General features: G+C 33.5%; 3 protein-coding genes across 3 annotated transcripts; 1 reads left to right on the forward strand and 2 right to left on the reverse strand.

Annotated features, from left to right (window-relative positions):
- Positions 1-1,755: 1,755 nt before the first annotated feature.
- Positions 1,756-5,484, forward strand: LOC106759231 (protein COBRA-like). Its single transcript, XM_014642304.2, has 6 exons — positions 1,756-2,037; positions 2,991-3,070; positions 3,503-3,959; positions 4,195-4,354; positions 4,440-4,717; positions 4,872-5,484. The coding sequence occupies exons 1-6, from the start codon at positions 1,956-1,958 to the stop codon at positions 5,159-5,161; spliced, it is 1,347 nt and encodes a 448-aa protein (XP_014497790.1). The 5' UTR covers positions 1,756-1,955; the 3' UTR covers positions 5,162-5,484.
- On the reverse strand, positions 5,474-7,954 carry LOC106759232 (COBRA-like protein 4). The gene is made up of 6 exons (XM_014642305.2): positions 7,747-7,954; positions 7,572-7,651; positions 6,796-7,252; positions 6,562-6,709; positions 6,199-6,476; positions 5,474-6,104 (listed from the first exon to the last, which is right to left on the reverse strand). Exons 1-6 carry the CDS (start codon positions 7,796-7,798, stop codon positions 5,824-5,826), a joined length of 1,296 nt encoding a protein of 431 aa, XP_014497791.1. The 5' UTR covers positions 7,799-7,954; the 3' UTR covers positions 5,474-5,823.
- A 3,551-nt stretch (positions 7,955-11,505) lies between these two features.
- On the reverse strand, positions 11,506-13,864 carry LOC106758604 (UDP-arabinopyranose mutase 1). Its single transcript, XM_014641533.2, has 4 exons — positions 13,466-13,864; positions 12,504-12,754; positions 12,247-12,415; positions 11,506-12,155 (listed from the first exon to the last, which is right to left on the reverse strand). The coding sequence occupies exons 1-4, from the start codon at positions 13,775-13,777 to the stop codon at positions 11,826-11,828; spliced, it is 1,062 nt and encodes a 353-aa protein (XP_014497019.1). The 5' UTR covers positions 13,778-13,864; the 3' UTR covers positions 11,506-11,825.
- Between the last annotated feature and the right edge of the window lie 2,547 nt (positions 13,865-16,411).

A 16,411-nucleotide genomic window follows, 5' to 3' on the forward strand; every position in this document is an offset into this window, starting at 1 on the left:
ATTAAAAGCCATTCATATGGTAGGTGCAACTAAAGTTTTTTTTATTTTTATATTTATATTTGGAAAACATTGCTAAAGTATATTAATTTAGGTTCGCAGTGAACAAAATACTAAATAGTAAAACATGTTTTATAACATAAAAACTGTTGCATTTGGTGAAGCAATTGTTAAGCAATAACAGTCATATACTTTTTATATTAAATAATTTATTCGACTAACTTGGAGAAAATTTTGCATTGCTTATATACAGACGAAGCCAATTTATTGAATTTCCCTTTTGGGTTTGGAGTACTTTGTATTAGCAAAATAAGAAAAAAAAATTATGAAGTGACAAAAAAACATGCATACCTTTGTTGGAGTCTTTTTGTCTTTAATTACAAGGGATGTTTATGGATATAGTAATTGAGCATTAGTCCTATTTTATTCTATATGCTTTACACTATTTTCAAAGATTAAATATAATTTATTTATTTATTTTTTATTCGATAAAGAAATTTGCAATAATTTTTTTGTCATATGTCATAATATTCAACAGAATAATCCATATATAAACTTCGCGTCTCTCACTTATTATATGGATAGTTTTTAAATTTATTTTAAAACATAAATGGATTTTAAACTTGTTTTTATTTTAAAAAATAAATGCAGATTAAACTTGGAAAATATTTTTTACAATTAATTTAGATTTGAAATAAAATATTTAACGTATAAATTAAAAATAATTGATTTAAGATTTTGAATTTCAAAATTTTAACATAAAACAAAAATAACTGAAAAATAAAATAAAAATACATACTAAATAATAGTAACAGTAGAAAATATTAAAAGTGGTCCTTATATCAAAAAATGAATACTCAAATTTATAATGTGAGTATTAATCATGATTAGTGTAGTATTAACTAAACCCTAAAAATGCTCATTGATTAATAAAAGACATACTCCATTAAACCTGTTTGAACGTCATCCTACAAGTCAATATATATATATATATATATGTAGATATAGATATGTATGTATGTTTGTTGCCATGTCAATTTGTTTTTCCACATATGCCATGCCACATTATTATATTTTAGAGACTGCTATAATTGATTGCATTATATTTTTACCATTTGACTTCAAACAAATAAAGCACATAAATTTTAATTAATTTTGTGTAAAAGATGAATTTAATTTTAATACAGTATTATTACTTACACTGTTTGTCATCAACAAAAGGTATTTACAATTACATATTTGAGAGAAAATCACTTCTAGATGAAGATAAGTATAATTAAAAAAAAAATCATTAAAAAATTGTAACTTTTATCAAATTTCAGTTAATAAAAGAGTACAGGAGAAAGTATAATTAACTTTTCTTTACATTATAAATATAAAAACTTTTAAATTTATTTTAAATATAATTACGAAAATAATCATTATATACTTAAATGACTTTTTCATTTTCTACCTCCTAGGTAATTGGATTGTTGTCATCATACGCTAATCATATGCCTCTTCTACCATAGCTTTTACAGAGTATAACAGGCTTCTCTCATTATTATCTTGTGCGGAAAATCAAAACCCATTTTGTTTCACATGGCAATCTTTAGTTTTCGTAAAAGGTGAATGAGTTTGTCATCACAAATTTGCAAGAAAAAAACAATTTTTTATGTACAAAAAGCATTAGTTCTACTTTATTTTAGAACACCGTCAATAATGAGTTTAGGTACGTGCGTAGTATTTTATAGATAACAATTTGCATATATACCTTTCTTAAACACAAGATGATGAGCCAACTGGGACAAACTAGATAGTCCGTTTCTGCCGCTTATTTTTTTCCACTCTCTCTCTTGCTTTTTTTTTTCACTCTCTCTCTCCTCTTCTTCTTTTTCTTTATTTCTAGTCTTCTCTGTCACAGATCTTGAACTGTTCAGGCAAGAACTCAGGCCACTCACCTTCTTGTGTCATCTAAAATGGGTTTTTCTCTGTTACCAAAAGCAACTCCTTGCATATTGCTCTGGGCTCTGCTGTATTGTACTTCCTTCACTTCAACAGGTTCACCCCATTACTGTTTTCTTTCTCTTTTTTCCTTGTCTGTGTCTTGGAATTTTCATTGGTTCTGTGACTTTGTTCAGTTTTCATTAGATGCTTAGCATTTTTCATTTTCTGGCGGTCTTCATTTTATTCTGCGTGGACATTACGCCCTTTTCGTCCTTTAAATGAAGGCTTGTGAGTTATGAAAGATGCTGCCTTTGTTCTTTGAATTTGATAAAGAAAGTGGGTTTTGTCCTGTTGTGGAAAATTTTTATCACTTATTAGCCTTGAAGGGTAATCTTGTTTCTGCCAAATGTTTTGTGCAGAAAGTATGCTGTTTAGATTGTTTTGTTACTATAAAGATTTCATTTTTAACAGAGAACTTAGTGAAAGTTGTGTTCCTACTATCTTTTGATTAGAATTGATTTCGCATTTGAATTTTTGTTGAGTCAAGAGAAAAGTGAGTTCACGGTTTGTCTTTTTTCTCTCTTTTTTCTTTTTTTACCTCTCGGCGTTTGTAATAGTTTTAAGGTGAAATTATGATTGCTTCCACGAGATTTGTGCCTAAGAACCCTGTAATTAGGTATACTCTGCATGAGGACTTGAGTAGGCAGTCACCGATGCTGATCAGTTTTGGCTGTTTATGGAATAATTCATGTATAAAGGTCCATGCATATTTTAGATCCCAGATATCTTCCAGTTTAATTGATGGAATTATGAATCATACATGCTAAAATATGTACTGATATAAAAACTATAACTTCACCTGCCTTTGACTTCAACAATGTATTTGCTTATTTCCTTTGTTATTTTTTGTGCCTGCTTGAGCAATTATGGCAAATGCGTGTCTAATCATTTCTACTGTGTGTACTTTGTAATATACTATATGGATATTCAGAGGTTCAACATTTACTTTGTTTTCTTTCCTTTCCTTTTAATTGCTTTCCTCTTGCTGTTGGATGTTTATCTTTCAGATGCTTATGATCCGCTTGACCCAAATGGGAATATCACAATCAAATGGGATATTATAAGTTGGACCCCTGATGGATATGTAGTAAGTATACTCTTTTACAATAACAAACATTAATGTGAGAAGCAAAACTGGTGTTATGCATTATGCATGGATTTACTCCTTTTCTTTCCACTGGTGGCTCACCGTCTTTTGTGATGCATACGCATGTTCTTGTCAGCTGCATCTCATGTAATATATCAATTCTTGGATAATATAGAGTTTTGGATAAAATGTAATTTTATATCAGCTAGAAACCTGACATGGTCCAAATTTCATGTCACAATCATGAGCCGTGTTACAACTATTTTCTGTTAGTGTTCATTTACTATTGAAGTTTTAATGAATGAATAAGGTTGATAACTCAATTATACAGATGAATTTATTTAAATTAGTGACTATATATATTTAAAGTGACTTTAGCTTAATTTTCTTCTGTTAGTTATTTAGATATCTAAGATACCACTGAATGTGCAGGCTGTTGTTACAATGAACAATTTCCAACAATATCGTCATATTGCTTCACCTGGCTGGTCACTAGGATGGACATGGGCAAAAAAGGAGGTAATATGGAGCATGATGGGAGGGCAGACCACTGAACAAGGAGATTGTTCAAAATTTAAGGGAGGTATTCCACATTGTTGTAAGAAGGATCCGACCGTTGTGGATTTGCTTCCTGGAACACCTTACAATCAACAAATTGCAAATTGCTGCAAAGGTGGGGTACTCAGTTCTTGGGTGCAGGATCCTACCAATGCAGTTGCATCATTTCAAGTTAGTGTTGGTAGAGCTGGTACCACAAACAAAACTGTCAAAGTCCCAAAAAACTTTACCCTGCATGCACCAGGACCAGGTTATACTTGTGGTCCAGCCAAGATTGTGAGACCCACCCAATTCATCCAAGCAGACAAAAGGAGAGTGACCCAAGCACTGAGTAAGTTGTAGGACTTTTAATGTCATTTTCACGGTTGCCAATATGATTATTTATCTTTCTGCTGCCTCCTTCCAATCTCAAACTCTTATTCAACAGTGCCATCCGCCAGATGTAGGTTTTGTTGGTAACAAAATCTGAGACTAATGCTAAGAATTCTCTTAAAGTTAGAACTAATTGAAGTTTACAGTTGTCATATAAGTAACTATATTCATAACATCACTCTTGTTTATTGCAGTGACATGGAATGTGACATGCACATACTCACAATTTCTAGCTCAGAAAACTCCCTCTTGCTGTGTCTCACTTTCATCTTTCTATAATGATACTATTGTGCCGTGCCCAACATGTGCATGTGGTTGCCAGGGTAACTCATCTCTGTCAGGAAGCTGTGTGAAGTAAGTTTCCACCTCTAAGTGAATTGTCATTTCCTTCTAGCCACTAAGTTGTACACTTATATATATTTCCTTTCTGTGGTTACAGTCCAAATACCCCACATTTGGCATCGGTTGTTTCTGGCTCTGGGAAGAATAACTTTTCACCTTTGGTTCAGTGTACAAGTCATATGTGTCCAGTCCGAATCCACTGGCATGTTAAGCTAAACTACAAGGAGTACTGGCGTGTAAAGGTTACTATAACTAATTTTAATTACAGGATGAACTATTCTGAGTGGAACATGGTTGTTCAACATCCAAACTTTGACAATTTGACTCAACTATTCAGTTTCAACTACAAGTCATTGACCCCTTACGGTACAATAAGTAAGTGAGGCAACTTCTTTGTTTTAAATTTCTGGACTTAAGAATTTTCTTGAATGCTGTGTATTTCTTACTTTTTCGAAATAAAGCATCAAACTTTTACTCCTTTTTTTCACAAATTTGAAGGCAAGTACTGATTTTTAAGTTCCCTTTACAGATGATACAGCAATGCTATGGGGAGTGAAGTTCTATAATGATTTTCTCAACCAAGCTGGCCCTAATGGCAATGTTCAATCCGAGCTACTCTTCCGAAAGGATAAAGCAACTTTTACTTTTGATAAGGGATGGGCTTTTCCTCGAAGGATCTACTTCAACGGTGACAACTGTGTCATGCCACCACCTGATGCTTATCCGTGGTTACCTAATGCTGGTTCTCGGCAAGAGGTTTCCTTGTTTGCCTTAGTGATAGCTTCTTTGGTAGCCTTGGTCTTTTATGCTCACGCATAAAGTTCCAATCTGTGGTACACTTAGCCTTGTAACAGAAAATTTTCAGTCAGATCAGTTTTGACTCATTTGTGACGTCAATTTGTCATTTGAAGCATGAGGGAGGAATGAGGATGACATCTAGTGGCAACTCAAGATAAGCTTCACGTGTCCAATGGTTTGTTACCGAGGGTTCAGCACATTGGTGGTAGAACTTGTTTTTTTGTTTGTGTTGGTTGTAATTCAATGATGTATGTATCGTTATATGATGTAACTGTAATTATAATAAATATACGCACCAACATGTCACATGAAAATATAGACTAGAATCATATGTGGGTTTGAAATGAGAGTGGTCTTTTACTTACAGTTTCCTACACAGAATAACACTATTTTGTATCATACTCGATTCGATCTAAACAGAACCTGAATAAAAGGAAGAAGTGGGATCCAATATCCATTACAGCATTGCCATATAAGCATTTGCACGATTCAAACAAAATCATTGCATGATATTATATTCGCTATTCAGCACCCGATCAGCGCTCATGGATCGGCTCACAAATTCATGAGGTGTTTTCAAACAATTCCTATAGAATCTTCATATCTGATGCACGTTATGTGGGTGTAAGAAAACTTGGCTTCAAAATTTCACAGAAAACAATTGAATCTCGCTATGTGCTAGTTCACAAAACAGCTAGCATGACAAGCATTGTGAATATGAATTCTGGGAAGATGAATAGGTTCAACGGGGCAGAGTTAGGAAGGATCGGGTAAGTATCCGGCGGTGGCAGCATGCATTCTTCGCCATTAAAGTAGACCTTGCGAGGAAATGCCCACCCCTGCTTGAGTGTGAATGTATCCTTATCTTTCTGAAGAAGAATTTCTGATTGAACATTCCCAGTCGGTCCAGCTTCCATCAATAGATCGTTAAAGTATTTCATTCCAAAGAACATACCAGTATCATCTGCACACAAGATAATACATATTAGCACCCATTCTTAAAGGTTATAGATTTGACTCATAAAACACACTAAAAAGATTTATTTCTTGCCACTCACTTATGGACTCGTATGGAAGTAGAGGCTTGTAATCAAAGCTGAAAACTTGGGTGACATTGTTAAGATTTGGATGCTGAACAGCAAGAGTCCAGAGGGAGTAGTTCATTCTGTAGTTGAAATTTGTTACGGCAACCTTGACTCTCCAATAGTCCTTGTAGTTGAGCTTCACGTGCCAGTGTACTCTTATTGGGCACATATGATGAGTGCACTGTAGCAATGGTTCATTGTCTTTCTTTGGAGTGTGAATCCCCACCATGTTGATACGTTTAGAGTCACTCCTGCATACCATACCAACATGTAAGAGAATGATTCTAGTTGTTGGATATTAAGAGGTCATTCATTGTTTTGAAAATCAGACTTTACTTGACACAGTTCCTCCTGTTCTGGCATCCACATGCACAAGAGGGACAAGGGGTAATGGTCTCGTTGTAAAAGGATGACAAAGATACACAGCAACCTGGGTTCTTTCTTGCAAGAAATTGTGAGTATGTGCAAGTAACATTCCATGTCACTGCATGATATAAAACAAAAGAAACTAAGAAAACAATTGAATGGAATATGGACAGGAAATTGATGTCACAAAGTTAAAGAACTAACTTAGTGCTTGAGTCTTGCGGCGCTTGTCAGGTGTAAGGAAAACGGTGGAAGGAACAACCTTGGCAGGACCACAAGTGTAGCCTGGTCCTGGACCCAAGAGAGTGAAGTTCTTGGGAAGTTTAACAGTCTTGTTTGAAGTGCCAGCTAACCCAATACTGACTTGGAAGGATGAAACTGCTGCTGAAGGGTCTTGGCCCCATGCTGCCACCACTCCACCCTTACAACAATTTGAGAATTGTTGATTGTAAGGTACACCAGGGAGCAAGTCTACAACTGTGGGAGTTTTCTTGCAGCAGTGAGGCACATTGCCTTTGAACTTAGAGCAGTCTCCTTGCTCTGTTGTTTGAGCTCCTACCATGGACCATATTACTTCCTTCTTTGCCCACGTCCACGACAAGGTCCATCCCGGATTCATGATGTGCCGAAACATTTGGAAATTGCTCATCGTTACCACTGCCTGGTAAAAATATGCAATACACAGAAAGAAACAGGAGATTTCATTAAATGCAAAATTACTTTTCTATTTAGTTACATTCATTTTACTCTCTGAAATAAATTGCAATTTTAGATATCTGTACTGTGGTCTTTCTATCTAGTTGTTTTCGTGGATGAGTAATAGCAAGAAATGATTCTGATCCAAATAGACTAGGAATCAATTCGTCAATATGAAATCAAACATATGAAAAATTGACTTAAAATCATGTTAATTAGGATTTCAAGGTGATTAAGGAAAATTACACAGTTGAACAAATAAGAATTCAGTTTGTACTACTTACTACATAACCATCTGGTGTCCAAGACACAACATCCCATTTGATCGTTACGTTCCCATTTGGATCCAAAGGATCATACGCAGCTAAAATAAGAACATCATCATAAATCAGTTGAATGTGTGTGAAATGTAAATGAAAGTGAAGCAAGTTCAGCATAGAGGGTAACTTGTTATCTCACCTGCACAAGAGAATAGCACTAGAACACATGCAGCTGATATGACAAGCCTCATTCCCTGATGTTATCAACTATATGATAAGAGTGCTGCCGAGAGTTAGCAACCTTTTTTCAGTGAGATTGGAGTATTATGAGCTGAATGGTATGAAATTGGATGTGTAATATTGTAGAAAAAGAGCTCTGAAGGGAATTTGTTCTAAGTGATGGCTCACCTAATGGTTGTTGGTTACCTTAACATTTATATTTCTATCATTGTCTGAGCCGTGAGATTTCCTTTTGAACTTCCCATTTCTTAAAGCAACGGCCACTGACTAGAATAGTCGGGAGATACAAGACTGAACATTACACGTTAACCGTTGTGTTTGAAGGACCATTTCTTCCCTGATGGCTTAGCCTCACCATACCATCAACTTAAAACTATACCCCTTATTTTATCAGAGATTAAATTGATGAATGCTCAATACTTTAAGAGCTACTTACATAATTTTATCCATTTAAAGAGTATTCAGGAAAGAAAATAACATTTCAACACCATATTGATGTTTTATTGAAAAAACATGGTGGTTTACTTCTGTTGGCAATAACTACCCTCAATAGGGCCATTTTCTTCATTTCCCTTTTACCCTCTTTTTAAAGGTCGATCTAGTCTAAACATTTTCATTTAGGCATTCAATAAGCAGTGTTATGGCTCAAACCCAATCTTATCACCCTCAATCGGTCTCCATTTGATCGGTGTCTAACCAAATGAATATGATAGCAGTAACAGTGTGTATGATTTTCTTTTGTATCTGTGGCATCTTCCCATTGTTTTGAACCTTTTTTTTAGCAAGAATGATAGGAAGAAAAGTGTTGAAGAAGTGAGGGATGAGATGAAAACGTTGTACTATGTTGTGTCCACAAGTTGATCATTGAATTAGGTAACATATGTCACTTCTCCAGACCTTGCCAACTAATTTTGTGAACTATTCTTTATGGTCTTGCTTTTGACATCACTTTGAATAAGAGACATGAGTTTGAAGCAAGCAAGCTAAGTAGGGACTAGGTAGTGAGTTCCTTTCTAGTCAAAAGGACACTCTATCCGCTGCATGCATCTCCACAAAACCTTCATTGCTTCAAGCCTAGAACAGCAAAGTTTATCAATCAGATACTAATTTCTGTACTGTTTTGTCCCTTAAGAGTAGTTCGTGAAGTTTTTGATATGCAAATTATCTGTTTTTTGCCCATATCAATACAAACTAATACGGGTCTTGCATTGAAAACCGAAAGGGTCGTTAGCAATGTTACTCAACCCTATACATGCAACGTATCATGAACAATAGGAATAATATAAAATTATAAGCAAATAAATATTATAAAATTCAGCATACGGAATTATAAATTTTTTATTGGGATTTGTATGATTTAATTGAGAATGAATCCAAAAGAGAAAAAGTATTGGGTGGTTACTTCCTACACCTCCATTTATTTCTTCCTGCATGTCCCTAAATTTTGAAATTCTCCTTTTAACCCTCGGTACAAAGTAAAATGCCTGTACTTTTAACCCTCAGTACAAAGTAAAATGCCTGTACTTTTAACCCTCAGTCTATAGATCGTTAATGGGCTTGGACATTAAGCAATACAAGGTTTTTTTATCTTGCATTCCCATGATTACTAAATGTACCTCCATAAAGACTAGAATGCCTTCTCGTTTGGTTAGAAACTTATTCCGTAAAGTTAGTTACAAAAGGTATTATATGTATTTTGTAAAGTTTGTTCTAGAAATTAAAAGATGAATCATTGTCTACTTGTATTAGAAGATGAAACATTGTCTTTAATTAAAAGATCTTATGATATTTTAATATTATCTTCACCATTTTCACTCATATGCATGTGTTATAATCTCAAATTTTTAGAATTCAATCAACAAATTTTATATTTGTTGCTCTCTCATTTGATTTTATAGTCTTTAATCTCATGTCTTGAATAAGTTTAAAAACTTTACAGTATTTCCATGATTCAAAACAGTTTATTGTTGATTTCACAATACGATATTTTGATCTTTTTTAGGCAAAATTTGTCATCACCTTCCAATACAACATTTTTTTTTTGCCAAATGGTTTTTGACAATTACCTTCATTGAGCTCTCATAACATCTTTCAAAGTTCTATAAAAAAGCTTCAAAGCAAAAGTGATTCATCCTTGTGCTTCATTCCATATAACGAATTTTGTTTTCATCAAGAACTTTTAGCACGGATACTTTCTTGACTTAGTTGCAAGTTGACTTATCTTATCATTTATATACAATGGTATGCAAAAAGTAAAATATGTTGTTTTGTCTCCTAGAAACAATAAAGAAACAATTTTACTTGAAATTACATTCAGAATTACTCCCTTCTCGTTGGATCTAATAATAGTTGATAAAATTCTCCACATAAATGTTTTTCTGTACCACCATAACCTTACAAGAAAAAAAAATCCTCCAACTTCTGAAATACTATTGTCATGATCTCTTGATAGACATGTAATTGCTTATAAATAGGCTATTGAAACAACTATTCATGAACTTTCTCCATGTTTTCTTTATCACAGGTCAGTTCATTTATAACCTGTTTTTCAATATGAATGAAACTCAATCTTTTAGTAACTCTTCAATAAGACAAATGATGTTATTAAAACTCTCCAATTTGTAAATTTACATATAAATTTTGAAACAAGTAATTAATTGAAAAATGAATTAAAGTTAACACCCGTAGATTAAGTCCTTCCCTTTTGAATGAATATTTATTTGGAATGTAAAGTTACATTCTGCACCAGCAAAGATTTTTATAGGATGTTAAGAAAAAAAAAAAAACCAGTTAACTTTAAGTTACAAACAATTGTTCTGTTGAATTTGATAGTTGTTACAAATAATGAATAACAAAATTTATGAATTTACCAGTTAGTAAGTATAAACATGGCCACCATAATTTCCATGGCTAACTGAGTGATGAAGCAACATTTTAAGGAATTACAAAGTTGTATCCACCCAACAAAACCAAAATAAAACAGCTCTGCAGCTTCAGTAACAACTTTCAAATGAAAACCATTATCTAGAAGCTTTCAAATGTAGTCCATGTTAGTATGTCAGCCACACTACAACATGTTTACAGTCACTAATATGCTACAACCAAACGAAGAGACTATCATTTTTTGTCATCATTTTCACTTCATTCTAATATGCTGCAACCAAAGGAAGAGACTATCATTTTTTTTGTCATCATTTTCACTTCATTCTAATATGCTACAACCAAACGAAGAGACTATCATTTTGATCATCATTTTCACTTCAGCGTTTTTTTAAAATACACAAAGGACTTTGTTGTCTGATGAAATTTTGTATTAATGAGGGATTTTAACTTTTGATGTGAGTATAACTTGAAAGTTTACTTGTATAAATCATTCTGTTATCTTTTTCTTTAACTTGTAACACAATACAGGAACAAAATCGTTTTCCACCAGATATGAATTTCAAATTTTCAAATTGATTGACATTCATTTTGCATATGGCGGTTGCTTGTGTAAGGAACTTCTAGGTTCAAGTTTCCAGCAGTTCTTCTGAGTGATTGTAAGTTTTCATTCAATTGAATTTAGTTGTTCGTCATCTATTTGGAAAGAGACTTGTATTTACATAATAACATGATGGACAAAGCCCTCGTAGATTTTGATGTTTTTCAATTTCAAATTAGTGTAGATGTTAGGACAGTGTTTAAGTGGCAGATAAAGTACCAAAGAAAAATCCAAAGCTCTGATCTCATCGGTTAAAAATTGATCACTATGGAATCTATACTCAGTATTAAACAAGGTATACATCAATATCTATCCTATTATTTCAAATGTAACGAAAAGCTGCCATCTGATCTCTAACCATCAAACAAGAATCAAAAGAAAACAACACCCTATAACATGTGCTTCTTATTTCTTCTAATAGAGTTACAGCTAATAGTGCTGCAAATTTCAAGAGGAGAATAACGGCTAAGTTGAAAATACATACTAGACAAAATAATACAGTATAATTAATTTGAGTTGCAAGTTTTGTGGCTGTTATGTAGTTAACCAAAGCTGATTCATTTTTTGCCATTGGCCAGTGATGCTCCAGCAGGGTTAAGTTCATCCCAAGCTTCAATCCAAGTGACCATGGCATCTGCCAACTTGTCAAAGTAAGGATCTATCTTGGAAAGCTTTTCCTTGACTTGCTTGGCAAGTACAAGGTAGCACTTCTGAACAGTGGTAGCTTCTTTTGGCAGAACAATGCTCTGGAAGAATGGGATAATGTCTTCTTGCCAGAATATGCCTTTGTACTCTTTCCTCAGGTTCACAAATGGGTTGCTGGCCTTGCTGTGATAGATATAAGGCAAACCAGTCTTGATTCCCAATCCTAAGTGATCACAGATTACCTAAACAATCATTCACCAAAATATCTCAGTTGCTTTCATGCAATGATATTCATATAAATGAACCTATCAATTGATTGCAAAGATTTGGTACCTTGCAGCACCAACCAGCCCACATGTCATCGTAGCGTCCAATAGGCTGACCATCACCCATCAGACCAAAGTACATTGCTGGTCCTATGAGATCGCGATCAAAGGCCAGGTTCATTCCACACATGGGAAACAAAGTGCCCTTTGGTATGGTCATAATAGCATCCACGTACCTAATAAGAAACACAATATTTACAATCAAACACACTCAATTTTTTTTTTTTTTAATTTTTCAAAAGGTCAAAAGGGTAGATGGAGTACCTAGTGTTCCTCTCAAGAGGCTTCACAAGCTGAGTAGGAGCATCGTAGTCTGGGATGTTGAGCCAAAGACCGTGAGAAACTGCAGTTGGCACACCTTCCCGGAGACTGAAGGGGTAACCGCGAACAAAATCTGCACCTTCTCGGTAAGGTTCATAGAGAGTGTTGAAAAAGAAAGGTGTGGATGGACAGAGAAGATTTTTTATATGCTGCTCAAGTGCATTAATCTGTTGTCCAGATGGATTGGTGGCAACCTAAGTCACAACAAAAAATGACAAATCCTAAAATTTCAAATGAAGAATAGAAAGAATATTCCTTGATGAAATCCAAAAATGTAATAGAATCTATGCCTGACAAAATATATATATCAAACAAATATCGGCATTAACACATATAGCTGGAGGGCACCTCAGGATGCCATCATTTGCACATGATAACATATATATCATGTTATTATTAACCAAATGCAGACAATAAAGCTAGCCATAATTTCAAATTTCACTCCAACATTGGTCAAAGATATCAAAACGGGTGACAAACCACGTTTACATCGTGGACCAATATCAAGGCTTTACAATAAAATAATAACACAACCTTAATGTAAGCAACTCTTCCAATGACAAATCAAAATCCATCTCATCACATTGCGAGAGACTAACCATTTCCATTAGTTACATTGTAAGAAAGCCGACATTCTGTTTCAAACAGATCATAAAGAAAAAAGGAATATCCGATCCATGCAATGGCCAGAAATAGCAGAAGAAGGACCATCAAATACACTAGCAAACAACAATACTAACAACCAACATAAGAACAAGATCAAAATTTTACACGGCTGAGGAAGAGATCATCCTTGCAAAGCAAAGCATGTGAAGATCAAGCCAAAACCAAAGTCAGAATGCAAAAACGAAAGAGATCCCAACAAATGGGTGATGAGATTGAGAGAAAAGAATAATAAAACTCACAAAGCAGTCATCATCAATGGTGTAGATGTATTTCTTCTTGGAGACCATGTAGCCAAAGCAACGGCATGCAGAGTCCTTGAACGAGATACAATTGGCCTTGGGACCTAGAATCCTATTGATGTCATTGCGGTTGTAGAGCTCATAGTCAAAGCCTTGAGGAACCTTGATGGTCTTTGAAGGGTCACCATCTTGCACAATAATGAGATGGTAAGGCTGAAAGAATGGCCTCCACATCTCCAAGAAATCGAGGTTCCTGATGGTGGGGATGACGATGTCGAGCTCATCTTTCAAAAGGGGTGTTGGTGCTGCCATGGCACTCAATTGGAAACTGAACACAAGGTGGTGTGCGTTTTTCACAAACAGAGAGTTATGTGTGCGTTCGTTTGAAGATGCAGAGGGAAAGGACTACGATATAGACGATTGGCACGTGCGAATCCGCTGTTTTCGGCACGAGTTGGGGAGCTTCCATAAAGACGTGTCTCAATGTTTAACCTGAGAGGACTCCTTCAACTTCTAACGTTGTTGGTGTGTGTTTGCCTTACGTTCATAACTAAATCTATAATTTTATTCAGATTACATTGTGAACTTTTGAAATAATCCTGATTAAGAAAACTTTAATTTTCTTTTAGTTAATGATATTTTCTGAGTTTTTTCTCGAGTATGGAGTATCCTCTTTTGAAGAAAATATATGATTATCTTAATTATGATTTACCAATAACTATATTGGTGTGAAAATGAAATATACTTTTACCAATAACAATCTTATATTAAAAAAAAAACTCAAACATATTATTCTCTAGTTATTAAATATATACGTTTCGTCTAACTTATATTTAAGTCCGTTCAAATTTGATTGATTAAAAGATTAAAATTATAATAAATAAATAGAAAAAGTTTCCATAATTGATATATATTTATAATTTTATTAAGAAAATTTAATTGTAACAATAATCCAAGACTCATATTTGGCTCTTTCTTTGAAACGAGAGGGATAAGAAAAATCAATGGCTTTTTAATGGATAAAAAAATGTCATTTTCTAACTAAAGAAGAAACTTATGGTGATGTCTTGGTCAAATTAGTAGTTACAAAAAGACCCGATCTTTGGATACTTTGAAAGTGATTTCTCTGGAAATCTATCATTTCTTTTCTTTTCCACTCAATTTACACTACTAATGGTCAAAATGCTTTGTGATGATTCTGCCAAACCCCTTCTAACGCTGCTAAGACTATTCTCAACTATTGAATTCTTCAATTACAAAATATAATTAATTTTCTTCAAATTCAGGCAAAAAAAAAATCTAAAAATAATCAACACAAGTCACACGTTTTACAATAAAGTTTTAATAAATCGAATTATGTTCAAAATATTTTTATCTCGACATCAAATATATATTTATAGAATTTATAGTAATCAAACCTATTAATTGATTATTATTTATTAAAATACTTATTAATTGTCTATTAATAATAGTTATTTCATTAATTAATTTTTAATTATCTTTAACTACTGTTTATATCAAGCCTTATCGATAATTAATTTTTTTAAACTTGTGTCCATTTGCACATAATATAATACAAAAGTGATGATTGGAATAAAAAAATAAAGAAAACTATTTAGTATATAACTTGTTAAGTTGATTTGTCTTTAACAAACTACACAATTTTGCGTAGTTTTATGAGTTTTATACATGAAGAACATGTGAAGGTGAATATAAAAGTTTGAACAGGCTGATTATCGTGCTTAATGATTGTAATAAAGTAAGTTTGTAAGATATAATATATTTTTCTTATTATATATGCCATAACTTGTGGGTTAAAATTTTGTGTGGTGTCTTTTGATGCGGAGAGAAGAGCGGAAAAGGGAAATTGGGATGCGTAAGCGTGCAATTAGGGAAGTTTCTTTGCTTTCAAAATGAAAAAGAAAGGCACATTAATTATTTATGGAAAATTGTGTGCATGAATAATGGTGATGGAAGAAATATATTTGCATTGATTAATATAAAAAATGTTGTCATTTCTTAATTTCTCACAATATGATAAAACATTATTTCAATTTTATTTTTTTGTTTAGATATGCTCGTATTTTTTACTAGTTTGTGTTTCATTGTTATTTGATATTTTCCTTTGCTTGCTTTCTTGACAATGTTAGGTTAACATAATATTAGGCAGAATTGGTGGAAAATGCATATGCTTTTACGTGGTGAATGGGGCACAAACCACATTGATCATCATTTACTGGGTTAGGCAATTTTTAAGTCTGAATGGCACAGTCATTAGGTCACTGACCAACCATTTCAGTTTCTTTGGTCAATGTTTTGCCATTTACTTAGAAAATGTCACATTCACAACCACACTCACAAATTCTCTCTTTTGGGGTCAAGAATGTAGGTTAAGTTAGAAACACAGGCTCGAGCATCAACTTCCATAACAACACACTTAAAAAAGACTGATTTTCTAAAATTGTGAATTATGAGGTTTAAAATTGTAAAAAAAATTAAATAGGGAGAGCCAATTGGTTGACCAAGAATTAAATGAAGAGCAAATTATATTTCAGTATTAAAATATTTGAAAAACTAATTTAGGCAATATAAAAAAGTGAGAGGAGTGAAAAGAAAGGCAAAACGGCCGCAACTTTCTTCCCTTTTTTAGGGTGTTGTTCCCTCCACTTCCTCAAGTGAGACCTGCACCTCCCCATTAATTTAATTTATTTCAAAAATACTCTGCACCTCTCCATTATTTTCTTTTATTCCAAAAATACTCTACACCTCTCCACTTTCCTTAACAATCTTTCTCTTTCTCTCTCTACATTAATGGAGCATTTACATGGCTCATTAATGGACCACTTACATGACTCAAATTTGAACTTATAATCTTAAATAAGTTTGATTCAATCTTATTTTTGCTGTTGAATATATTTTTTTCTTTTCAAATTACTTAATAAATGG

Source organism: Vigna radiata, chromosome 4 (assembly GCF_000741045.1).
Source record: "Vigna radiata var. radiata cultivar VC1973A chromosome 4, Vradiata_ver6, whole genome shotgun sequence".
NCBI lineage: Eukaryota > Viridiplantae > Streptophyta > Magnoliopsida > Fabales > Fabaceae > Vigna > Vigna radiata.